General features: G+C 39.4%; 1 protein-coding gene across 2 annotated transcripts in view; it reads left to right on the forward strand.

Annotated features, from left to right (window-relative positions):
- Positions 1-26,880, forward strand: part of AFG1L (AFG1 like ATPase) — a 291,317-nt gene extending 264,437 nt beyond the window's left edge. For both annotated transcript variants that reach the window (XM_077162567.1, XM_077162568.1), the window contains 3 exons: positions 21,471-21,611; positions 24,476-24,589; positions 26,637-26,880. In XM_077162567.1, coding sequence (XP_077018682.1) covers positions 21,471-21,611; positions 24,476-24,589; positions 26,637-26,786 — 405 coding nt within the window. In that variant the 3' untranslated portion in view covers positions 26,787-26,880. The remainder of the gene's footprint in view (positions 1-21,470; positions 21,612-24,475; positions 24,590-26,636) is intronic.
- The last annotated feature ends 806 nt before the right edge of the window (positions 26,881-27,686 follow it).

Genomic DNA, 27,686 nt, shown 5'->3' on the forward strand with positions numbered 1-27,686 from the left:
AAAATTCCCCTGTGAAGCCATCTGGCCCTGGACTTTTCTTTGTAGAAAGATTTTGATGACTAATTGAATCTCTTTACTTGTGATTGGTTTGTTGAGATCATCTGTTTCTTCCAGAGTCAATGTAGCTTGTTTCTGTGTCTCCAGGAATTTTCCCATTTCATCTAAGTTGTCTAGGTTGTTGGCGTATGTTGTTCATAGTATCCTCTTACGATTTCTTTTATTTCTTCAGGACCTGTGGTAATGCATCCCTTCTCACTTCTGATTTTGTTTATTTGCATCCTCTCTCTTTTTTTCTTTGTCAGTCTTGCTAATGACCCATCAATTTTATTGATTTTCTCAAAGAACCAACTTTTGGTTTTATTGATTCTTTCTATTGTTCTTTTGTTCTCCCATTCATTTATCTCTCTTTAATCTTTATTATGTCGCTTCTCCTATTTGCTTTGGGGTTAGTTTGCTGTACTTTCTCAAGTTTCTCCAGATATGCCGCTAAGTCCTTGATTTTTGCTCTCTCTTGTTTTTTAATATATCATTTAGGACAATAAATTTCCCTCTCAGTGCAGCCTTTGCTGCATTCCATAAATTCTGATAAGTTGTATTCTCATTTTCCTTAGTCTCCAATTAGCTGCTGATTTCTCTAGCAATTTCTTCTTTGACCCACTGGTTGTTTAAGAGTGTATTATTTAATCTCTATATATTTGTGAATGTTCTCATTCCTTGGTGGTTATTGAGATCCAGCTTCATCCATTGTGATCAGAGAAAGTACTGTGAATAATTTCCGTATTTTTATATTTAGAAAGACCTGTTTTGTGCCCCAGCATATGATCTATGCTGCAGAATGTTCCATGAGCACTAGAGAAGAATGTATAACCTTGTGCTTTAGGGTACAATGACCTATATATGTCTGTTAGGTCTAATTCATTTATCATGTTATTTAACTTCTCTATTTCCTTGTTGATCTTCTGTCTTGTTGTAATATCTTCAGAGGACAGCAGTGTATTGAAGTCTCCTACAATTATTGTTGAAACATCTATCACTCCCTTAAGTTTGGCCAATGTCTGTCTCATGTACTTTGGAGCTCCTTGATTGGGAGGATAAACATTAATGATTGTTGTATCTTCTTGGTGAATTGACCCTTTAATTAGTATATAGTGTCCTTCTTTGTCTCTTATGATGCCTTTACATTTAAATTCTATCATGTCCAATATTAATATAGCTACTCCTGCTTTCTTTTGGTTATAACTTGAGTGGAAAATCTTTTTCCATCCTTTCACTTTCAATCTATTTTTATCCTTGTGTCTAAGATGAGTCTCTTGTAAGCAGCATATAGCTGGATTATGTTTCTTAATCCATTCTGCCAATCTGTATCTTTTAGTTATTAAGTTTAGTCTGTTAATATTCAAAGTTATTGCTGAAAAGGCATTTCTTGATTCCACCATCTTATCTTTTTTATTTTTTTTTCAGGTCTATATCTTTCTCTTTGTATTCTTTAAATTACCTTTACTTGTACTCTTAAATTCTGTGCCCTCCTCCAGACCTCCTTCTCCTGTCTTTTTTTCAGCTGTCAGAACTCCTTTTAGTATTTCCTACAGGGCCAGTCTCTTGTTGACAGATTCTTTCAGGACTTCTTTGTCTGTGAAAACTTTGATCTCTCCCTCAATTTTGAAGGACAGTTTGGCTGGGTACAGAATTCTTGGCTGGAAGTCTTTCTCTTTCAGGATGTTGAATATGTCATACCACTGCCTTTTCACCTTCAGGGTGCTAGCTGAGTAGTGTGAACTCAAGTCTCATTTGATTTCCTTTGTATGTAGTAGATTATTTTTCTCTTGCCACTTTTAGGATTTTCTGCTTCTCAACATTTGACAGACTGATTAGTATGTGCCTTGGGGAAGACCTATTTGGATTTATTCTGTTTGGAGTTATTTGGGCTTCTTTGACTTGTATATTTATGTCCTTTATGAGGGTTGGGAAGTTTTCCCCCATTACATCCTCAACTATTCTTCCTAGCCCTTTCCTCCTCTGTTCTTCTTCTGGGACATGAATGATTCTCATATTTGTGCACTTTGTTTGGCTATCATTTCCCTGAGTTTCAATTCAATTTTTTCCATCTTTTTTGCCATTTGCTGTTTTGAGTATTTGAAGTCAATGATCCTGTCCTCTTTATCCCTTATTCTTTCTTCTGTCTCTTGAAATCTGGTGTTGAGTGCCTCTGGTATGTTTTTTACTTGGTTAATAGAGTCTTTACTCTATTAACTGCTCTTCTACTGTCTTCTTGATCTCCTTTATGTCATTTGCTATCCCACTTATTTTATTAAGTAGAGTTGTATGAACATCTTTGATTAGTTTTTCTAGTGTCTGTGTCTTTTCTGGTGTTTTAATTTGGTCATTAGGCAGGGCTATATCTGTCTGCATTGTGATATGCTTTTGATCGTCTGCTGTCTTCATCACATGTAAATATCTTGCTTGATTTACTTTGGGAGTGATTTCTTTCAGTAGTCTAAGGCCTTGTGTTTGCGGGATGGTTGTACAGTGGGTAGCAGGCCACAGGGTGGAGCACTCAGTGAGGTGATTTGTTTCAGGGCAGGTATGGGTGCAGGTTGGGGATGTTACGCTGATACTTGTAAACGTGGGTGCCCAGTGGTCAGGGAGGATGTAGCTGTGCAGGTGCACCAATCTAGAGGGCACAACCCTGGTGTGTGCTGGTCTAAGGTATGCAGCCCTTTGTGTGCATGCATAGAGCTGTGGCAGCAGGTTGGCTTTATGCCTTTGTGGATTGGGGGCAGATGTGAATGGGCTGCACAGGTCAGCACTTTCTCAGAGCTGGGAAGTGGGGCTGAGGGCCATGCATATGCGTGGTTCTAGAACTGCTGTAAAGTTTGTGGTTCCCAGAGCTGCATGGCGTGATTGGAGGCCCCATGCACATGTGTGGGCCTGGGAGTGCTGTAAACGGATGCACAGAGCTCAGGTTGGGCAGAGTGAAGCTGTGCGACATTCCTGGTCCTGGGCTTCCATCTGTGTACTCTGGTTTGCTCCATGCCTCCATGCCAGGCTCCAACTTTCTGCCTCTCAGTTCCTCAGCCTTTGCAACCAGGGCTGCCACATGTGGTGCAGAAGGCTCTCCCAGGTCAGCTGCACTCCTGAATCGCCACCTCAGTCACCCGCCTGTCCCTTCTCTACCTTTTCCTTGGAGCAGGGCTAAGCTTGAGCTAGTCTATTCAGCCATCTTCCCACTCATCCTGTGTTTTGATGCTGATTTCAATCTGGGAAACTCTGGTGCTTGGCGATGAAGGCTAGCTGGTCAGCTATTAAATGAATTTTGAGCAAACTAGAGAAAATGTACAGTTGGCTTCAGGAACAATGAATTCCACCTTCACATCAGCATGAATGAAATAACCAAGTTTTATAGCTTCGTTTACCAGAATGTGAACCAAAAAGTTGAAAACTTCCATCAGTCACCTGAACAATGTAAATCATAACACTTGCTTTGTAATAGCAGCCAAACCTCAGATTGGACCCAGTGCCTACTTATCAGCTAAAGTGAAGAGGTCCAGTTTGACAGATTTAGGATATACTGGGGCCCTAAATCCAGGTATCAGATGGACACTATCAGTTCTGATAGATGGCAGGAACATCAATACCACTGACTTGGTCTAAGGTAATTACAGTAAAAGTGGGGAGCAGCTATTTCAAGGACTGTTGATTAGATGTCATTTTCATCTGAAGTCTGTGAATTCTTTAATAGTATTATTTCATGAACATATATCATTAATATTCTAAAGCATAGGTGTTTAGGAATTCTTGTGCCCTTGGCAGAAGGACATTAAAAAAAATTTTTTTATTGTGAAATATAACATATATACAAAAAAGCAATAAATTTCCAAGAACATTTCAATAAGTAGTTATAAAACAGATTTTAAAGTTTGGTATGGGTTACAGTTCCATGGTTTTTCATTTTTTCTTCTAGTTGCTCCATGACACTGGAAACCAATATCACAGAAATATCAATATAATAGTTCAACAGTCATACATTTGTTAATCCCATCTTCTCTGTGATACACCTCCCTCTCTTAAGTAGCATATTACAAAAAAAGCAATAAATTTCAAAGTACGTTGCAACAATTAGTTATAGAACAGATTTCAGAATTTGGCATGGGTTATATCTCTACACTTTTAGGTTTTTATTTCTAGTTGCTGTAAGGTACTGGAGCCTAAAAGAAATATCAGTATAATAATTCAGCACTCATACTCATTTGTTAAACTCAGCCTTCTATGTATAACCCTACCATCACCTTTGATCTTTCTCCCACTCCTTAGTGCTATTTTGGCTATGCCCATTCTAACTTTTTCATGTTGGAAGGGGCTCTATATAATATGGGATGGGGGATGGAGTTAGCTGATGTTTTGGAAAGGCTGGCCTCTGCATTTCAGGACTTATCTGGTCTAGGGACCCATCTGGAGGTTGTAGGTTTTGGAAAGTTACCCTAGTGCATGGAACCTGTTCTAGTTTGCTAACTGCTAGAATACAATATACCAGAAACAGAATGACTTTTAAAAGGGGAATTTAGTAAGTTGCTAGTTTACAGTTCTAAGGCCAAGAAAATGTCCCAATTAAAACAAGTTGTGCTGGTTTGAAGGGATGTATGTCCCCTAGAAAAGCCATGTTTTAATCAAAATCCCATTTCACAAAGGTAAAATAATCCCTATTCAATACTATATGTTTGAAACTGTAATCAGATCATCTCCCTGGATGATGTGATTTAGTCAAGAGTGGTTGTTAAGCTTGATTAGGTGAAAACATGTCTCCACCCATTTGGGTGGGTCTTGATAAGTTTCTGGGAGTCCTACAAAAAAGGAAACATTTTGGAGAAAGAAGGAGATTCAGAGAGAGCAGAGCAGAACAGCATAGCCACAAGAAGCAGAGTCCACCACCCAGTGACCTTTGGAGATGAAGAAGGAAAATGCCTCCTGGGGAGCTTCATGAAACAAGAAGCCAGGAGAGAAAGCTTGCCGATGATCCTGTGTTCGCCATGTACCCTTCCAGATGAGAGAGGAACCCTGACTGTGTTCACCATGTGCCTTCTCACTTGAGAGAGAAACCCTGAACTTCTTCGGACTTCCTGAACCAAGGTATCTTTCCCTGGATGCCTTAGATTGGACATTTCTATAAACTTGTTTTAATTGGGACATTTTGTCGACTCTGGAACTGTTAACTAGCAACCCATTAAATTCCCCTTTTTAAAAGCCATTCCGTTTCTGGTATATTGCATTCTGGCAGCCAGCAAACTAGAACACAAATCTATAGAAATATTCAATCTAAGGTATCCAGGGAAAGATACCTTGGTTCAAGAAGGCTGATGAAGTTCAGGGTTTCTCTCTCAAGTGGAAGGGCACATGGAGAACACAGAATTTCTCTCTCATCTGGAAGGGCACATGGCGGACACAGTGTCATCTGCTAGCTTCTTCTCCTGGCTTCATGTTTCATGAAGCTCCCCAGGAGGCAGTTTCCTTCTTCATCTCCAAAGGTCACTGGCTGGTGGACTCTGCTTCTTGTGGCTGTGTCATTCTGCTCTGTTCTCTCTGAATGTCTCATTCTCCAAAATGTTTCCTCTTGTATAGAACTTCAGAAACTAATCAAGACCCATCCAAATGGGAGGAAACATATCTCCCCTAATCCAGTTTAACAACCACTCTTGATTAGGTTACATCTCCAGGGAGATGATCTAATTACATACTATATTGAATAGGGATTATTCTACCTCTACAAAATGGGATTTTGATTAAAACATGGCTTTTCTAGGGTACATACATCCTTTCAAACCAGCACAGAACCTTTGTAGACTCTTATATAATGCCCTAGGTATTCTTTAGGATTGGCAGGAATGGTCTTGGTTGGGGTTTGACAAGTTATGATAGGTAGCAATGTCTAACTGAAGCATGCGTAAGAGTAACCTCCAGTGTAGCCTCTCGACTCTACTTGAACTCTCTTAGCCAATTATACCTTATTTGTTACAAATATTTCCCCCCTTTTTCTCAGGATAGCATTGTTGATCTCACAGTGCCAGGGCCACGTTCATCCCCAGGAACCATCTCCCATGCCACCAGGGAGACTTTCATCCCTGGATGTCATGTCCCACGTAGGGGGAGGGTAACAGTCTCACTTGCAGATTTGGGCTTAGAAAGAGAGAGAGAGAGAGGCCACATTGGAGCAACAAAAGAGGTCCTCTGGAAGCAACTCTTAGGTACACCTATAGTAGGCTAAACTTCTCCATTATATACATAAGCTTCACAAGAGCAAGTCTCAAGATCAAGGGCTTGAACCACTGATTTGGGTGTCCCTAATGTTTAGCACAGCATCTGGGGCTTCCACAGTGGTAAAGGTTAACAGTTCCATAATTTTTCTCCCATCCCTCAAGGGAAGAAGGACAGTTTTGATGTATGCAAATGGATTTTAAAGAAATATCTTGAGATTCACTTTTGGAGAGATATACATACACATTATTTCCTTCATGAAAGATACAATGACATCCTTCAGTCTATTCCTGGAACCAGATGTCCTTCCTCTTTAGAGGTAGGTTTCTGGTGAATGTTCTATTAGTTGTCATGGTTCTTCTAGTTCTTCTAACTCACACAGATCTGTACTGGACTTCAAAACTTTTTTTGTGTGTTTTTTTGTTTTGTTTTAGTATTTGAAAAAAACTGGAAATATCTGAAATAGAAAGGACCTTTGGCAGTGCCAAGAGATGGTTCAGTAGAGACTCCCAGCATTTCCATTATTTGGTTCTCTTGTCCTCTGAGTACATGGGAGAGTTACATTTTCTTGCCCTCTAGCAGTTCAACAGAGCTATGGGACTGGTTTTTGCCAGTATGACAGGAGTAGAAGGGATATGTATCCAGACCAAAGTATTTCATTGCTGGTGCTCTCTCCCTTGCCTCAATGACCAGGGAGACCAAGGAGGCCAAGTGAACCTTTCTTCAGATGGTTTAGCTACAACATGGGGAAGCTTCTGCTGCTTGGATCCCTGAAGGACTGCATGGAGCAGAGACACTCACTGACCCACAATGGATGTGTAACATGGGCAAGAAATAACCCTCTGTGGTTTGTTTTTTTAAATAATTTACATTTTTTAATACATGACATATAAAATATAATTATTTAAATATATAATCAATATAAAAATTTTACTTTTTTGTATTATGTGTTCAAAGTTCATTGTGTATTTTAAATTTATAGCCCATCTTCATTTGGATGCTAATTTTTCATTGAAAATACTCAATCTGTATTTAGATTTCATAAAACTTGCAGTAGAAGAAGATTCACATAGCCAGGTTGCTCCAAAAACAAGTTTTCCAATAACCACTTCTCATTTAGAATGTACTTAACATTTCCTGTTTCCTTCTTGATTTGATTCCAAAGTCCACTAATCTATCCAACTATCCCAAAGCATGCTAGTTTGTCAAGTTCATTTGGAGTCCTCGTTCAGTTCATAGATGTAGACCGGTTCAGTACGGTGAAGCTCATTCAGGGGTATATTATGCACTCTCTTGAACTTCTGTTTCTATCATATTACCCAAACACTGCTTCCCTCTATTTTAATCACATGCAGACCTGTGCAATTTTCATACTGCTCTCATATTATCTAGTTTAATCCTTGCGACTGGATGAAATAAAGCAGGATTAATCTGATTTTAATCCTATATTATAGGAAGGAAATATCCACCAGGAAGTTTATATATTTGCCCAGGCCACATAGTAATGAAGCTGCATTAGAAACCATATTTCTTGGTTTTTGTTTTAGTGTTTTGTTCACTATACTATGGCATAGTAACTGTCAGAAAAAGCTTCCAGACAATGTCATACCCCATCTCTTATTAGTCTCATCTAATCTTATATTATATTGTAGCCTTAAAAAGTTCTTAGAATATTTGAAAAAAAATTATCCCTAATATTAGCTCAGATAACCTGAAATAAATTGCTAAGAAACTGGCTTGTTACCCCACTATTTATAAAGAATTGGAAACTATTTTTTAAGAACAGGATTCTTGAATTCATTTAAATTACTGTCTTGCAGTGAGTTGGCCAGGAAGACCTCATCTCATTATTTGTATATATGTAGATCCATGAAATAAATGGGAAAAGAGAGATTACAATGGCAGTAGTTAGTTGAATTCTTCCACCAACTGGATGCTTTGAAGAACTGCGGAATAGACGCATCCGTGCTGTGATAACAACCAGCCTTCTTCCTCATGTAAGATGCTCCACTGTGTGAAGCAAGAGGTAGTGCCCCAAGCCCACAGGGTACAACAGCCCACATGGTACAAAAAACGTGTGTACTGCGGAGACACTCTTCCAAACGTGGTTACCAGTGACAGGAGAGTTAAATCCACCAAGCGGGGCCAGTACTGCAGGTGTCGCGTACACCGCCATCCACACCTGTGCATCTGGACCGTTTATCGGCACAGTGGCCCCAGCGCAAAGGGCGTGACCCTGAGCAAGCTGCACGCCCTCCCCCGGCGCAGGGCCCACCGTCAGGCGACGGCACAGACCCTCTGTGTTTTTAATTTTCTTTTTATTAATTAAAAAAATTTTTTTTTAAATACAAAAACAAAAAACGCTAACATTCTTAACTTATGATCATTCCATGCTACATATATAATCAGTAATTTGCAATATCATCACATAGTTGCATATTCATTGTCATGGTCATTTCTTAGAACATTTGCATCAATTCAGAAAAAGAAATAAAAAGACAACAAAAAAAAATTCATACACACCATCCCCCTTACCCCTCCCTTTCATTGATCACTAACATTTCAATCTAAATTTATTTTAACATTTGTTCCCCCTATTACTTATTTTTATTCCATATAACCCCCTGTGTTTTTAAACAATTGGAATTTTCAGGGTTTTTTTTTTTCTTATTAATTAACGGAAAAAAGAAATTAACCCAACATTTAGAAATCATACCATTCTACATATGCAATCAGTAATTCTTAACATCATCACATAGATGCATGATCATCGTTTCTTAGTACATTTGCATCGGTTTAGAAGAACTAGCAACACAACTGAAAAAGATATAGAATGTTAATATAGAGAAAAAAAATAAAAGTAATAATAGTAAGAACAAAACAAAAACCTATAGCTCGGATGCAGCTTCATTCAGTGTTTTAACATGATTACTTTACACTTAGGTATTATTGTGCTGTCCATTTTTGAATTTTTGTATCTAGTCCTGTTGCACAGTCTGTATCCCATCAGCTCCAATTACCCATTATCTTACCCTGTTTCTAACTCCTGCTGAACTCTGTTAAAAATGACATATTCCAAGTTTATTCTTGAATGTCGATTCACATCATTGGGACCATACAGTATTTGTCTTTTAGTTTTTGGCTAGACTCACTCAGCATAATGTTCTCTAGGTCCATCCATGTTATTACATGCTTCATAAGTTTAGTCTGTCTTAAAGCTGCATAATATTACATCGTATGTATATACCACAGTTTGCTTAGCCACTCGTCTGTTGATGGACATTTTGGCTGTTTCCATCTCTTTGCAATTGTAAATAACGCTGCTATAAACATTGGTGTGAAAATGTCCATTTGTGTCTTTGCCCTAAATTCCTTTGAGTAGATTCCCAGCAATGGTATTGCGGGGTCATATGGCAGTTCTATATTCAGCTTTTTGAGGAACCACCAAACTGCCTTCCACAGTGGTTGCACCATTTGACATTCCCACCAACAGTGGATAAATGTGCCTCTTTCAGCGCATCCTCTCCAGCACTTGTCATTTTCTGTTTTGTTGATAAAGGCCATTCTGGTGGGTGTGAGATGATATCTCATTGTGGTTTTGATTTGCATTTCTCTAATGGCCAGGGACATTGAGCATCTCTTCATGTGCCTTTTGGCCATTTGTATTTCCTCCTCTGAGACGTGTCTATTCAAGTCTTTTTCCCATTTTGTAATTGGGTTGGCTGTCTTTTTGTTGTTGAGTTGAACAATCTCATTATAAATTCTGGATACTAGACCTTTATCTGATATGTCGTTTCCAAATATTGTTTCCCATTGTGTAGGCTGTCTTTCTACTTTCTTGATGAAGTTCTTTGATGCACAAAAGTGTTTAATTTTGAGGAGTTCCCATTTATTTATTTCCTTCTTCAGTGCTCTTGCTTTAGGTTTAAGGTCCATAAAACCACCTCCAATTGTAAGTTTCATAAGATATCTCCCTACATTTTCCTCTAACTGTTTTATGGTCTTAGACCTAATGTTTAGATCTTTCATCCATTTTGAGTTAACTTTTGTGTAGGGTGTGAGATATGGGTCTTCTTTCATTCTTTTGCATATGGATATCCAGTTCTCTAGGCACCATTTACTGAAGAGACTGTTCTGTCCCAGGTGAGTTGGCTTGGCTGCCTTATCAAAGATCAAATGTCCATAGATGAGAGGGTCTATATCTGAGCACTCTATTCGATTCCATTGGTCGATATATCTATCTTTATGCCAATACCATGCTGTTTTGACCACTGTGGCTTCATAATATGCCTTAAAGTCAGGCAGCGCGAGATCTCCAGCTTCGTTTTTTTTCCTCAAGATGTTTTTAGCAATTCGGGGCACCCTGCCCTTCCAGATAAATTTGCTTATTGGTTTTTCTATTTCTGAAAAATAAGTTGTTGGGATTTTGATTGGTATTGCATTGAATCTGTAAATCAATTTAGGTAGGATTGACATCTTAACTATATTTAGTCTTCCAATCCATGAACACGGTATGCCCTTCCATCTATTTAGGTCTTCTGTGATTTATTTTAGCAGTTTTTTGTAGTTTTCTTTATATAGGTTTTTTGTCTCTTTAGTTAAATTTATTCCTAGGTATTTTATTCTTTTAGTTGCAATTGTAAATGGGATTCGTTTCTTGATTTCCCCCTCCGCTTGTTCATTGCTAGTGTATAGAAATGCTACACATTTTTGAATGTTGATCTTGTAACCTGCTACTTTGCTGTACTCATTTATTAGCTCTAGTAGTTTTGTTGTGGATTTTTCCGGGTTTTCGACATATAGTATCATAGCGTCTGCAAACAGTGATAGTTTTACTTCTTCCTTTCCAATTTTGATGCCTTGTATTTCTTTTTCTTGTCTAATTGCTCTGGCTAGAACCTCCAACACAATGTTGAATAATAGTGGTGATAGTGGACATCCTTGTCTTGTTCCTGATCTTAGGGGGAAAGTTTTCAATTTTTCCCCATTGAGGATGATATTAGCTGTGGGTTTTTCATATATTCCCTCTATCATTTTAAGGAAGTTCCCTTGTATTCCTATCCTTTGAAGTGTTTACAACAGGAAAGGATGTTGAATCTTGTCAAATGCCTTCTCTGCATCAATTGAGATGATCATGTGATTTTTCTGCTTTGATTTGTTGATATGGTGTATTACATTAATTGATTTTCTTATGTTGAACCATCCTTGCATACCTGGGATGAATCCTACTTGGTCATGATGTATAATTCTTTTAATGTGTTGTTGGATACGATTTGCTAGAATTTTATTGAGGATTTTTGCTAGAATTTTATTGAGGATTTTTGCATCTATATTCATTAGAGAGATTGGCCTGTAGTTTTCTTTTTTGTAATATCTTTGCCTGGTTTTGGTATGAGGGTGATGTTGGCTTCATAGAATGAATTAGGTAGTTTTCCCTCCACTTCGATTTTTTTGAAGAGTTTGAGGAGAGTTGGTACTAATTCTTTCTGGAATGTTTGATAGAATTCAGATGTGAAGCCGTCTGGTCCTGGACTTTTCTTTTTAGGAAGCTTTTGAATGACTAATTCAATTTCTTTACTTGTGATTGGTTTGTTGAGGTCATCTATCTCTTCTTGAGTCAAAGTTGGTTGTTCATGTCTTTCCAGGAACCCGTCCATTTCCTCTAAATTGTTGTATTTATTAGCGTAAAGTTGTTCATAGTATCCTGTTATTACCTCCTTTATTTCTGTGAGGTCAGTAGTTATGTCTCCTCTTCCATTTCTGATCTTATTTATTTGCATCCTCTCTCTTCTTCTTTTTGTCAGTCTTGCTAAGGGCCCATCAATCTTATTGATTTTCTCATAGAACCAACTTCTGGTCTTACTGATTTTCTCTATTGTTTTCATGTTTTCAATTTCATTTATTTCTGCTCTAATCTTTGTTATTTCTTTCCTTTTGCTTGCTTTGGGATTAGTTTGCTGTTCTTTCTCCAGTTCTTCCAAGTGGACAGTTAATTCCTGAATTTTTGCCTTTTCTTCTTTTCTGATATAGGCATTTAGGGCAATAAGTTTCCCTTTTAGCACTGCCTTTGCTGCGTCCCATAAGTTTTGATATGTTGTGTTTTCATTTTCATTCGCCTCGAGGTATTTGCTAATTTCTCTAGCAATTTCTTCTTTGACCCACTCGTTGTTTAGGAGTGTGTTGTTGAGCCTCCACGTATTTGTGAATTTTCTGGCACTCCGCCTATTATTGATTTCCAACTTCATTCCTTTATGATCTGAGAAAGTGTTGTGTATGATTTCAATCTTTTTAAATTTGTTAAGACTTGCTTTGTGACCCAGCATATGGTCTATCTTTGAGAATGATCCATGAGCACTTGAGAAAAAGGTGTATCCTGCTGTTGTGGGATGTAATGTCCTATAAATGTCTGTTAAGTCTAGCTCATTTATAGTAATATTCAGATTCTCTATTTCTTTATTGATCCTCTGTCTAGATGTTCTGTCCATTGATGAGAGTGGTGAATTGAAGTCTCCAACTATTATGGTATATGAGTCTATTTCCCTTTTCAGTGTTTGCAGTGTATTCCTCACGTATTTTGGGGCATTCTGGTTCGGTGTGTAAATATTTATGATTGTTATGTCTTCTTGTTTAATTGTTCCTTTTATTAGTATATAGTGTCCTTCTTTGTCTCTTTTAACTGTTTTACATTTGAAGTCTAATTTGTTGGATATTAGTATAGCCACTCCTGCTCTTTTCTGGTTGTTATTTGCATGAAATATCTTTTCCCAACCTTTCACTTTCAACCTATGTTTATCTTTGGGTCTAAGATGTGTTTCCTGTAGACAGCATATAGAAGGATCCTGTTTTTTAATCCATTCTGCCAATCTATGTCTTTTGATTGGGGAATTCAGTCCATTAACATTTAGTGTTATTACTGTTTGGATAATATTTTCCTCTACCATTTTGCCTTTTGTATTATATATATCATATCTGATTTTCCTTCTTTTTACACTCTTCTCCATACCTCTCTCTTCTGTCTTTTTGTATCTGACTCTAGTGCTCCCTTTAGGATTTCTTGCAGAGCTGGTCTCTTGGTCACAAATTCTCTCAGTGACTTTTTGTCTGAGAATGTTTTAATTTCTCCCTCATTTTTGAAGGATAATTTTGCTGGATATAGGAGTCTTGGTTGGCAGTTTTTCTCTTTTAGTAATTTAAATATATCATCCCACTGTCTCCTAGCTTCCATGATTTCTGCTGAGAAATCTACACATAGTCTTATTGGGTTTCCCTTGTATGTGATGGATTGTTTTTCTCTTGCTGCTTTCAATATCCTCTCTTTCTCTTTGACCTCTGACATTCTAACTAGTAAGTGTCTTGGAGAACGCCTATTTGGGTCTAATCTCTTTGGGGTGCGCTGCACTGCTTGGATCTGTAATTTTCGGTCTTTCATAAGAGTTGGGAAATTTTCAGTGATAATTTCTTCCATTAGTTTTTCTCCTCCTTTTCCCTTCTCTTCTCCTTCTGGGACACCCACAACATGTATATTTGTGCGGTTCATATTGTCCTTGAGCTCCCTGATACCCTGTTCAAATTTTTCCATTCTTTTCCCGATAGTGTCTGTTTCTTTTTGGAATTCAGATGTTCCATCCTCCAAATCACTAATTCTATCTTCTGTCTCTTTAAATCTATCATTGTAGGTATCCATTGTTTTTTCCATCTTTTCTACTTTATCCTTCACTTCCATAAGTTCTGTGATTTGTTTTTTCAGTTTTTCTATTTCTTCTTTATGTTCAGCCAATGTCTTCTTCATGTCCTCCCTCAATTTATTGATTTCATTTTTGAAGAGGTTTTCCATTTCTGTTCGTATATTCAGCATTAGTTGTCTCAGCTCTTGTATCTCATTTGAACTATTGGTTTGCTCCTTTGACTGGGCCATATTCTCAATCTTCTGAGCGTGGACCGTTATCTTCTGCTGCTGGTGTCTGGGCATTTAGTCAGATTTCCCTGGGTGTCGGACCCAACAAGATTGTAAGATTTTTCTGTGAAATCTCTGGGTTCTGTTTTTCTTATCCTGCCCAGTAGGTGGCGCTCGTGGCACACGTTTGTCTCACGTGTTTGGAAGGGATCCCCCCGGTCACCGATCTCCGCAGCCTGGGGATTTCCGATCCAATTCTCTCCGTTGGTTCGGGGGGCCGCGCGTGGTGGGGGCATCAGCCGCCGCAGCTTGAGGGGACCCTGTGGCTGGTCGCCGGCCGCAGCAGGCCCGGGGAATTCGCCACTGGACCAGGAAGTCGCCTGCGGGGGAGGGGCGTCGGTCACCGGCCGCCGCGGCCTGTGGAATTCCCCACCGGACCAGGAAGCCGCCCGCAGGGGAGGGCCACCGCGGCTTGGGTAGCCCTCTGATCCGAGACTCGTAGCCGGACCAGGAAGCCGCCCTCAAAAGAGGGGCGCTGGCCGCCTCGGCTTGGGAAACTTGCCTCTCCGAGACTCACAGCCGGCCCGGGAAGGAGGGAGGGAGGAGCTCCGGCCGCCGCAGCTACCGCTGCTCAGGAAATCGCGCGCCGCTCGGGGATTTCACCGTAGCCGAGTCTCGCATTCAGACTAGCCAGTCCAGACTGGGGTATGCTGTGTGTCCATTCCCTGCCGTGGCCCCGGGAGCTGTTCTGCACTGTTTCAGTTCACCTAGTAGTTGCTTTGGAGGAGGAACTAAGACGCACGTACCTTACTAAGCCGCCATCTTGGCCCCCGCCCTCCTCAGGGGTTTTTTTTGTTACCATAGAATAATCCAGTCTGTCTTGACTAATAGGGACATTGTGGGTTGGCTTTGCTTCTTTCATTCTCCATCAGCCCCTTCAAAAACCATCCTAAATAAACACACAATTTAAGCGATCAGCGTGTATACCCACTGCAAACATAACTTCTAGTCATGTCCCTCACCATGCCTTCCAACCAGATTGCCACCCCTGGTCATCTTCTATGCAGAAATTCAATAATTGCTGCTGGAAAAAGTAGAGGACAAACACCTACGTGCTTTTCATTTTGTAAATACGGTATTAAGTGGCCTTCTATGTACTGAGAATGGTGCTAGGCTCAGAGATGCAATGGTGAATAGGAAATGGTCTCTGCACTCAAGAAACTTGTCGTCTTACCAATAAGGCAGAAATGTAAGTATTTATTTGCACCTAAAGCCTCTCCTGAAGAAATTTGGCTTTTTTCTGTTTTTATTTTTCTAGAACTGAAGAATCAAAAGTTCTGATTCCATCAGCCAGAACTCAGTTCTGCATTCTATTAGTCAGGTAGCTGTTAAAAATTTTAAAAGGTAAAAATTAAATCTGTTTAATTTCCCAAGTTCATATTGATATTTCTTCATCTGTAAAATGAGAATAATCATGCTTCCCTCTCAGGGGAAATTGTAAAGATTAAGAGGCAATGTCTAAAAAATTCATAGAACTATGCATGACTCAATAAGTGATAAAGGTGTTCTTATAAGCTGTCCTTCATCCTGTCTTCATCCTTACAAAAGTGTTCTAGGAACTCATCATAGTCATTTGATAAGTAGTAAACACTTTGGAATATATTGTGCAGTGCTAAGGCACATTTGACATGAAAATTTGTTTTCCACTCAGTACTAGAAAAGGTGTTCCATACATTACTAGGAGCATTGTAAATTCATACAACTATTTTGGGAGTCCATTGGCAGTTAATGTGGAGAACTATAAAAATTTTAATATCCAGTGTGGGAAATCTTTGTAAAGGAAAAATTTTTAATATGGAAAAAGCTGTGTGTGTGAAAATGCTGAATTTAATTGTTATATAATTATATATATTTAAAATTATATAATTTTATAATTGAATATCGTATAAAATCAGAAGCTATTTAAATGTACAATAATAGAAAAACAAATTATGCTTTATTCATGAATATGATGTTATCCTATTCATGAATAGGATAGTTATGAGAACTACACAATATAGATAAAAACATGAATTTTTTTCTAGAGTAGAGGATTAAAAATTGTATGCAGATTAAGATCATTATTATATAAAACATAATGCTAGAAAAAAAATACTGGAGGGAAATCTTCCAAAATAGGTAATATCCGCTGTTACAACAGTGGGGTTTGTGGGTATTTAATTATTTTTTGTTTTCATAATAAAAGATAAGCTTACTATTTAAAACAGGAACCTTTCAGATATTCCTCCAGAGCAAAAGAGACGATGGAGAAGCAGGTCTTCAGCAACAATCTTTTATTGGGGCAAAACTTTTGGGCTGAATCCAGTTTAAATCCCTATGGTATCCATCAGTAGGAACCAGAGGTGGTGAAACCATAACAGGAAAAAGTGCTAACAAGGAATCCAAAACTTTCCACTTGTCAGTGGCCATCCAGTAGTCAGTGGGGTGGGACACAAAAGCCTTGAACTCCAGCGGTGATGGGACACCGGATGGCTCAGGGTCTTTGCATGTGGCTGCCGTCCAAAGTAAGCCCCTAGAACATATTCCTTCTCGTTATCCTTCAGGTTTCAGCTCAGTGGTCACCTTCTTAAAGAGGTGTTCCTCCGCAACCCAACCAGAGTCATCTCTGCCCTCACCCCATCCCTGCTTGGTCACATCACAAGGCTTACCAGCATAGTCGTTTTCAGGGGTTTTTCTCCCATCCATGGTGATAATGGTACTACCAAAACAGGTGGGAGGGAGAAGGCCTCCTGCAGAAGCTATTTTTGTCATCTACAAATGACTATGGAGGGCCAAGGAGCTGGGAGGACAGATAGTTTGACAGATCACAGACCATAGGGAGCAGCTTCTTTTACTTCCTGAGCAGAAAGGCAGAAGCTGGCTGAAGACAATGTAACTGTTCACTTGTTTAGCCTGCCAGGCTTCATTATTTGGGGGGAGGGCGGGTATTTATTTAATAACTAATAAAATCATAGCTACTATTTATTGATTGTCTATTGTATTCCAAGAAGTATACTATGCATGTATGATTCATTTACTTCTCACATAAACTCTGTGAAATAATAACTAACATTTATTTGGGCACCTACTGTGTAACATCTCCTGTAGTGAGATTTTATATGCTGTCAATATATCAAATCCTCAGGACAAGCCTTTGAGATAGGACCAGTTATTATGCTCTCCTTTTACAGAGAGCGTATAAGTTCAGAGACATGGTCAAGTTTTGCATGACTGGAAGTGACAGAGCCAGTGAGTCCAAAGTCTCCACCCTGTTGTCACTCCCAACTGTTTTTTTAACTTAAAAAAAATTAATGAAAAATAGCAGTCCCGATTAACAAGAATCTCCCATATCTCACCGAATTCAATCCTGAAAAACTGAGTGTTACTTCTTGGACACTTCAACAAAGAAGCCAATATATAAAAAAAAAAAAACTCACTCTTTAAATATTTACTAAGAAAAGGAGTACATATTTTAAATTAATCCTGTGGGAACTGGTTTCTTATCAAAGACTTCCTTCTTTGGTTAATACATTTCATTCTTCTGTCTCATGCTTGTAAAGAAAGTAATATTGCCCAAATTGAGGTTTGTTCAGCAACTGATAATCTCTCCTTGTTTTAATGGCCACTGTTTTTAAATGGGGATAAATAACTATTTCAAGCTTTGTCTTTCTACTGACTGAGCACATAATTGTTTGAGGGATCTGGGGGAAAGGGACATATGCTAATATAATGGCAAATTTAGAACCTACTGACAAAGGTATATAATTTGTAAAATAGCTGAGTGGGCAAATTTTTTATTTTCCTTTGCCCTAGCCTCTTCAGTGCACTTCTGATAATGATTTTCCTTGGGCATCTAGTTACACTGATAGAAATCACATCTGTGCATAAAGAGTGAGCTTAATTATACATCCCACATAAGTACATAGCTAAGATGAGATTTTACATTTTTACATATACTTTCTGGTTTACAAAAGGTGAGCCATTAAATTCGAACTGATCTCAAAAAAGTAGCGTTTGTCACCGGCAGAGCATGAGAGCCTTATGAGTTTTCCTTTTTACATAAACACACTCTCGTGCCTTTCCCCCTTCTCTCCCTTTTAGGAATTGTCATTACATGGTAGTCGGGGGTGGGGGCGCATATAAGAGTTGCACTGAACCTTGCACAGTCTCATCTGGTCCCTGCTGTGACTCTTGGGGACAGGTAAATGCACAAAGACTGTATGCAGTCGGTGGTGGAGCAAAACTTACTGGCCCCAATGAGAATGTTTCTTTACATCCTTAATTCATTTGTACCAACCCCAGTCATTGCACTTAAAATTATAATATTAGGAGCACCTAACATTAGTTTGATTGCTGATGTTTGCCCCAAGCACAGAGCTAAATGCTGTACATGTGTTAATTGCATTTAAGCTTCACAATCCTGTACGGGAGGAGTCAAATTTCTCACTTTACAGATGGAAAAACTGGTTAATAAGCTACAGACCAGGATTCGAACCCAGACCCGCTGATAGCTGCCCTGTTGTGCCGTGCTCCTGCCCAGCTCAGGCTTGACCGCTGGGTTCCCTTGTAGAATCGGGGTTAAACCCAATACAAATGCTTGCTCGAAGCCCCTATGTCGCTGCGGCGAGTCGAGTGTCAGCCAAAGCCAGGTCCTGAGTCTGAAATGTTGACCCTCCAACCAGGGAAGGAGAATGGGAAAGGCAAGTGTTGTTGGCTGATTTCCCAGGCCCCTCTTTGTGCCTTTTCTCTCTGATTCTGTGCCCCTTTGCCTAGGTCCTGTAACCGCTATGTTCTTCTCAGAACTGCTCTCTCTTGAAGGAAGCACTTCTGAGCTCAGCTTTCCCAATTTATCCTTGCCTCCCCACACCTCCATGAGAATTCATCTGCTCTGACTATAACCGATTTCAGTGGATGTTAGGATTAGGGGTGGGCCTACATGAATGGATATTGAGATAAGAATGACTCACTCCCCCTCTCCCCCTTGATTCCCCAATTCTCCCAAGCACACAGCCATATGTGCATTTCTGAAAGAAGGGATTTTAGTGCAAATGAGTCCACAAGTGAGGGAGACATTTCTGGACAAGAAGTGTTCTTGGATTCTGCCAGAAATCAAGGTGGCCAGCCGCCCTGTTCCTAGGGATTAGGGATAGAGATCTGGGAGTTTTCAGAGGGACCTCAGAGTAGCTTCTGGCCCATCCGTCTCTGGGCTTCTCCCCACTCTAACAGGGCCCAAAAATCTCCCTAACCTCTGCTCATGGTATACTGCTCATCTGCACTCAACTTGAAATAAGTAGAAGAAGTAACATTTCCTGGAAATATTCCTAATTGCAAAGAATATGTTTGCAGACAGTTTTCATAATTTTCATGCGTTTAATTCATGTTTCAGGAGCCAGTGCTTCCCATCTGTGGGTGGCTACTTTGAGCCCTGAGCCCTCACATCCAGAGGTGGCACACTGCTCCAAATGGTTCTTGTGGTCTCAGGCTACTTCCAGCCATTAAAACCCTCTGCTGTTTCCCACAGAGGCTAATAGTTTTGACTACACTGCACATGAGTAATTGTGCCTTGAATTAAACTAAAAATATTTTCCAATGATGTCTTCATTTCAGAATTGTGCCATAATATTCAGCGTGCCACCGTAAAATAGCTTCAACCAATGTTAGTGACATGTTTAACAGAATGAAAGTGATATATTAAAAAAGAAAGAGATTGAACACTGGATTTAGGACAGGAACCTATAAAGTACCAGCTGAGGCCCTGGCTAGAGATAGTCTTCCTCTTCTCATCACAATCTCATCTTCTTTCTTGCCACTCCTCACCCCCCCCTTTTTTAATTAAAATTGTTTTTACTAGAAATACAGTTTCTGGTATTGAATATTGGTAGGCAAAAATGTTAATTTACCTTTTTGCTTTGAACCTTTTTTTAAAATTTCACAACAAAGTAATGGAATTATGTTTGTATAAATTTCATGAAAAAATTTATTTTGTGTTTTTCAGTAGTTGACCAAACTCCTTTTCCCAGTTCTGCTTTTAGTTGAATGATTGTGAATAAAAGTCTCCGAGTAAAAGACTTCTATTTTATAAACATAACAACATACAAACATGAACATTCTTACCATTTGATCATTCCATTCTTGATATGTGATCAGTAACTCATAATATCATCACATAGTTGTATATTTATCATCATGATCATTTCTTAGAACATTTGCATCAATTCAGAAAAAGAAAAAAATTCATGCATACCATACCCCTTACCCCTCCCTATTATTGATCACTAGCATTTCAATCTACTAAATTTATTTTAACACTTGTTCCCCCTAATATATATTTATTTTTAATCCATCTGTTCTACTCATCTGTCCACTGCTCTGCGGTGCTGCTAGTTTTGGTTTTCTTACCGACAAATGCAATGATTAAAATGATGCTGAAGAACATGAGAAAATTAATAGGGGGAAAATAAGATTAATAATTATTATGAAAAAAAAATTTTTACTAGAGAATTGTGGCTTTACAGAATAACTATGCATAACCATGACATACAGGATTCCCATATACTTCCCCACCACCACTACTTGCATTCATGAGGGAAATTTGTTACAAATGATACCACTTTTTTTGTAATCCTACTATTTTTTAACAGTAGTTACATTTGTTACAGTTGATGAAAGAGTATCAAAGTAATACTATTAATTGTCCATAGTTTACTACTTTCCCCCATATTCCCAACCTATTATTATTTCTCATGCATGTCTTTATTTTATTGCTTACATACCTATACCCTGGATAAAGGGGGTGTCAATCCCAAGGTTTTTATAATCGCATGGTCACAAGATAAAAGCTGTATATAATATAATCATTATCAAAGATCAAAACTACTGGATTATAGTTCAGCAATTTCAGGTATTTCCTTCTGGCTTTTCTAATACACTAGAAATTAAAAAGAAATATGTATGGAATGAGTCTGTAGTCATAATCATTTGTTAATGCTAATTTCTCAGTTACACCTCCTCCCTCTCATTTGATCTTTCTCTCGATCTTCAGGGATGCCTGTCTTGCCCCTTTTTAATGTCACTATGAAGGCCATGCAGTGTGCACTCTCAGTGTCCTTCTGAATGAGGAAAAGCAATGAGCCCACTCTGAAAACTCTGCCCCCTTTGATCAGGTTACCCCCAAACCACCATCACATCCCATCACGGCAGGGAAAAGAGGCATTTTCAAATTAAACAAATCCAAAGGCAATCAGAATTGGTTTATTCTAATTTTCTATTATTTATTTCCTTTTAATTACAGCCGCTTGGAGCCAGTGACTATTTAGAGCTGTCAAATAATTTTGATACAGTATTTTTGCGAAACATTCCACAATTTACACTGGCAAAGAGGACTGAAGCGCGAAGATTCATAACTCTCATCGATACCTTTTATGATTCCAAGGTAAGGATACAGTGCATTTTCTCAAAACTAAACATTTTGAACTCTGGAGCCCAGTTGCCTGAGCTGGAATTCTGGCTCTAGCACCACTTACTTCACCTCTTTGTGTGTCAGTTTCCTCATCTGCAAATCAGAGCTAATAATAGTGTTTACTTCATAGAGTGGTGGTAAGGCCCAAATAAGCTCATCCACGTAAAGCATTTAAAACAAGACTTGACCCCTGCTGCACGCTATAAGAGTACTATTATAGTGAGAGTGGTAGCAATAATGTAGCAAATCTCCCCTCACAAAACATTCTGCTGAACCATGGAATTCCATCATTCTGCCAGATCTTGGGTTCTCTCTGTGATCAGGTACAACATGAGTGAGTACCCAGTAAATATCCGTTGCATGAGTACATGACTGACTGACTGAATAATGAATGAACAAATGAGAGAGTGGGTCAAAGAGCTAGCCTTGGACCATCTTGTTGGTGGGTTATTTTATCCAAAGAGCTTCCTTTTGGCATGAGTTACAGAGCCATTGCCCATTCATCAGAGGCAGTATTGTCTAGTAGATAAGGAATGGGCCCTGGGGCCAGGCTGCCTACTTTGAATACTAACAACCTCTCTGAACCTCAATTTCCTTCTCTAGGAAAAGGAGATAATAATAGTATTTATCTCAAAAGTTGTTGTGAAGGTTGAATGAGTACTTAAAGCACTTAGAACATTGCCTGGCACATAGTAAGCCATTGATAGTATATATCTGTAAATACACATTTGCAATAGGAGTGTAAGTAAAATTTCAAATTAATTTAAATGCTATTTTAATGTTTTTACAATTTTTCTCCCTATTCCTTATACAGAAATAGAGCAGTGATTCTAACATTGGAGGAACTTTCGAGGAGGGGAGGGGAATAACAGAATCTACTGGGAGAGATGGATTTTGTTTCATTTATTCATTCATTCAACAACTTTTATTATTCCAAGTGCAGCTAAGTGCTAGAAATTCAATGTAAAGACATGGTGCCTGCCTTCATGGAGCCAATAGTTACATAATATTGGAGTATCATCAATCTTATGTCCGTGAAAGCAAATGTAAAACCATCACTGTGGGGTAGAGAAAGAAAGGGAGGAAAGAGAGAGGTGTATGGTGCCATGAGACTCTAGTAGGGGGAGGACGGGCTGATCTTTTGGGGGGGGTGCATCTAGGAAGTCCTGTTGAGAGCTTAAGATCTGGATTCCACGGCCCACTCCTTGCACCACTTCAGCAAATGAGGACCAGGGACAGGGCCTGGAACCTGCATGTGTCAGGCTCCTCAGGTGCTTCTCATAAACGCTGAGAGCAGTGATGACTCAACCCCACGTGCAGAGCACATGGGATAACCCAGGTGGGCATCTGCAGCAGAGACCCCAGAGGGATCTGAGCACAGCTCTGGTGCACTGGCTGACGGGAGCTTGCCTTAGTGAGTGACATCAGAGTCCGCTGCATGCTCCCAAGGGGCTAGCCCATGTGTGAACCGGGAGGTGAGAAGGCCGAGCTGGGGAACCAAGTCCCATGGGTCATCAGTGGTGGCCTTCTACAGTCACTTATCCAAAGGCTGCCTTGCAGTCATCATGTGGGGACCAGAGTGAAGGGCCTGAGGCTGGAAACGAGCACTCTTTTCTAAAGTCTAAAGCCCTGGAGAGGCATTGCAAGTGGATCCCAGTGTGCAGAATTTATAAACTCTTACTTTTTTTTTTAATAGTTCAGCTAGGAATGCCTTAAAGAAAGCTTTTGACCCCCATCCCTCTTTCCCACTCTCTAATCCAACCCCCCCCCCCCAATTTTTCACTTAATTAAAGGAAAAAGGATTTATCTGGCGTATGATGGAATACCTGAGCTACTTTCCTAACATATGCTTTAATGGAGCTTTATACTTTAAATTGTATACTCTTCTTTAAATAGTAGTTTAGATGAACTTATTTTAGAAACTGGGAATATTAAACAGACATTATTCTAAAATGCATTCATGAAAATTTTGAAATAATGGGTATTCCTGTCTAAATCATGAAAAAAGTGTCATTTGCCATTAAAAGAGTTTAATAAAGGAGCTAGAAGTCCATTTGGATATGGAAAAGTCAGTTCCAAACATTAATACATTATTTTAAAGTATTGACGTATTTATTTACATAATGATTTTAAAAGAATAGCTGCAAATCCTGAAAACAAACTTAGGACTCTTTAAAATCAAGAAGAATGTGTTATGTACTTAAACTAATAGATGTTAAAAAATATAATAAAAGCTGTTTACATGATCCCATATGCACTCAGATACTTGTGTAATCAAGAAATAGTAATGTAAATCTTAGTCTTTTTTGAAGACTGTCCTGGCAGGATGCTGATATAAATGTAGGTTCTGGACATGCAGGGTATAATTACAGTAGCAATGCGCTGGACTTACGGTCACCCCTGTGACAAACTGGCACCCTCTTTATGGTGCATCCGGAGGCACCTTTGATGCACACACAGACGGCCCCAAACAGCCAGGTGGACGTTGTCAGTGTCGGCAAATAATGGAAAGCGCTTTGGGCTTAGAACCCTGAGATCTGGGCTAGCATCACAAACCCGGACCTCTCCAGGCCTAAAGTTTCCCAATAAAACTCCTGCTCCCTGCTTCACCAGACAGTGTGAGATGCATGGGAATGCTGTGAAAAGCCCAATGCCGTTTAAACAGATCATGTTAAAGAGACACAAACTACTGTAAAGATTATAGAGATTTTAAAAGCAAAGATATGCGCTCTCAGATCTGACAAACAGGTTTTTATTTGTGAGAGATTTGTTCTTACCTTCAACTTGTGAAATGTAAGGAGTAACAAACACCATTTACTCATTTTCCTCTATTTCAGGTGCGCATAATTTGCTCTGCATCGACTCCTCTATCAAGCTTATTTCTGCGTGAACATCATGACAGTGAGTTGGAGCAAAGCAGAATACTGATGGATGATTTGGGGCTGAGCCAGGTAGGCGATATTAGCATAATCTCTTTTTATTATAAAACCACTTAATTGGCTTTGGTCTGATATCGTGGCTACGTTTTGAAGTAGGGACGCAGTATACATTTAACCACTGATTTGCTGCTTTCTTCTAAAGCCAATGCAGTGCATTTCTTTTCAAATCACTAACGACAGAGAATTAACGTCTTTGAGTGCAAGGACCTTAGTGACCATGTGAGGCAAGCCTTCCTTTTGCAGATGGTAAAACAAAGACCAGAGAGGTGAACCAAGGAGGCTGCAGTCACAGAGCTGATTAATGGTGGGCCAGGGCACCTGTGTCTGCCTCCGGGCTCATTCTGCTCCACCCTGCTGCCTTTTCTGGATGTTCTTCTTCATGTTTGCTGGATTTGTGGAGTGCATGGAGTATCCAAGGGCGTGGGCTGACCGTTCTGGGACCATGAAATGCCTAGCAAGGCTCTTGCCTTAAAATGAAGTCCATGATTAATCTCCCTGCCTCCATCTAGCAAACCTTTATGGAGCACATGAGGATGCCAGGCATAGGAGACACTCCGCAGGGAACAAACTAATGCTGGCCCCAGTCCTCCTGGAGCTTCGAGACTGGTGTTACACCCCAGGCCCAGCAAAAGTGACTTTGCATTGCCTTCCTCTTTAAGGACATTACAGAGTATATTTCTCAGCTATAAACAGTTGCAATTATTAACTGAATTTTTAAAACTGCCTATAAATACTCCAAGAACAAGGGAATATTCTAAGCTCAGAGGCAAAAGCCATTTGGAATGAAAGAAAACAGTTCCTCATTGACCTGCACAGAAATTATGCATTCTCAGGAGTTTGGGAAAATAACCCAACAATCCTTTAAGAAGTGAACTTTCAAAATGTTATCAAAATAGGATTACTAGGCTGGCAACGGTGGCTCATAAGGAGAGTTCTCACCTGCCATGCCAGAGACCCAGGTTCGGTTCCTGGAGCCTGCCCATGCCAAAAAAAAAAAAAAAAAAGAGGATTACTTAAGCCTATATGTAGAAATAAATAACTGTTTATAAATCCATGTGCTGAGCCCTTTTTGAATACTGCTTTCTCTAAGAGCAACAGTTATATGCAAGTACTGTTTCTGACAGTGTGGAGGAGGACACTTGAGAGGGCTCCATCATCTCAGTTTCTGAAGTCTTTAAATCATTGGCTCTTCAAACTACCCCCTTCCCCTCGGAGCAGGGTTCAGGGACAGGCCAAATTAGGCTCAGCATTTGGGGAATAATATATGAAGAAATTAGGGGAGGTGACCTCAGGGTCAGGAAATTTCATCGGTGGATGAGTGCGGAACATGGACTCAGGAGTCTGGAAAGAACATAGTTGCAAACCCCTAAGGAAAGAGATGAAAACTGAAAGCCCACTTCCAAAGCCTACCCAGGAGCTCACATTGGTGTCACCAGCCCCAGACTAACTGGTCTCACAGAAACAGGGTCCCTGTGGGGGGAGTCAAGTGTCCCAGAAGCTCAAGACCAAAAGCACCTCTGGCCTTTGTAAAGTAAGACCCCCGGGACTGATCTTTCAGTCATCCCGTTTGAAAAGTGCTCTTGAGACATTTGTCCCTGAGCCTTCCCTAGGCAGCATGAGTTTCCAGGAAGCTTCAGAGCTGAGTGCATTTTAGCCTCTTCTTAACTTGCCCAAACTACAGTTCTCTTGTTTCTGGCAAGCACTTTTGGAGAAGGAATATCTTTTTTGCATGGAATTTCCTTTCTTTAGATTTTTGCAGAGAACTTTCATTTTGAGCAGAAAATTTCATATTTTGATATATATGTATATATATACATATTTTTTTCTTTTGCTGTGGTTTCAGATTTTTTTTTTTTAATGTTTTCCCTTTTAACTCTTTTTCCCTGGTTATTTTGTTCTGTGTACTGCCTATCTGTTAAAACACAGATCTGGTCTATTTTAAAAGAATCTATATGAAAAAAAATTATAAACCTGGATTGTTTTTTTAAAACTGGTACTTAGTTTTGTATATTTTCATATGTGCTGGTTTTAATGGGTGTTGTTTTTTCCCCTGAAAAAGGACTCGGTGGAAGGACTTGCCATGTTTACTGGAGAAGAAGAAATCTTTGCATTTCAGCGTACAATTTCCCGACTCACAGAAATGCAGACTGAGCAGTACTGGAATGAAGGGGACAGAAGCAAGAAGCAACCATCGCTTTCACAAGAATAAAATTCTGGACAAATGATTAATACAGGGAGAACTCTTTACTGTGGGATTTGAAGGAGTCATTTTCCCATCATTAAAAGGCATTTTGTCCTCTGGACCATTTCCCTCTAAAATTGCTGTCAGAGATGTAGTGGATTAGTAAGTTAAAGCCATTTTTATAGTCTATTCTTTGCCTATTTATTTGGCCTTATTTCTGCCCTACAAAATTATAATCAGCACTCCTGAAGATTAATGTAAGGCCAGATTTTTTCAATTCTTATTAAATTACCTGAGTGACCCTTGATACACAAGCTCACGGTGAGTGCAGTGTGGTCGGATGTGTCTGAGCTTTGGCTGCACGGTGGTCACATTGATAGAAGCACATCTTTAATGAAAGAAAAAAACACCCTATATTTCAGTTCAAAACAAAGAAAGCCTTCTGATTATATTACAAGCTAAGGGAATAATGTTTTGGGTTAATACATTACTATATATATGATACAATACTAGAATAATATATAGGGGTTTATACAGTGAATTTTTGGGGCTATTAATGATAATAAACCTCCCAGGACTTACGGTTCCCTCACAGCAGAAAGTATGCTTTTTTTTTGCATGGGCAGGCACCAGGAATTGAACGCGGGTCGCCGGCATGGCAGGTAAGACTGCCACTGAGCCACCGTTGCACCACACAAAGTATGCTTTTTTACCTCAAGATCAAGCAGACACAGAGTTGTTAAACAAATCAAGGCTATGACACTATCAAATATGGACTAAGGGTGTCAAATTCCATCTGAGGGACTGGTCTGCAGGCAGATGTCCCAACACTGGCAACTAGGGCTGATGGCCAGTGGAAGCTTCTGGAGAGGGTGGAGTCAGATGCACCAGGCCTGCTCGCTCATCTGAAGCGGATAAGTGGGTTTC

Source organism: Tamandua tetradactyla, chromosome 5, assembly GCF_023851605.1.
Source record: "Tamandua tetradactyla isolate mTamTet1 chromosome 5, mTamTet1.pri, whole genome shotgun sequence".
Classification (NCBI taxonomy): domain Eukaryota; kingdom Metazoa; phylum Chordata; class Mammalia; order Pilosa; family Myrmecophagidae; genus Tamandua; species Tamandua tetradactyla.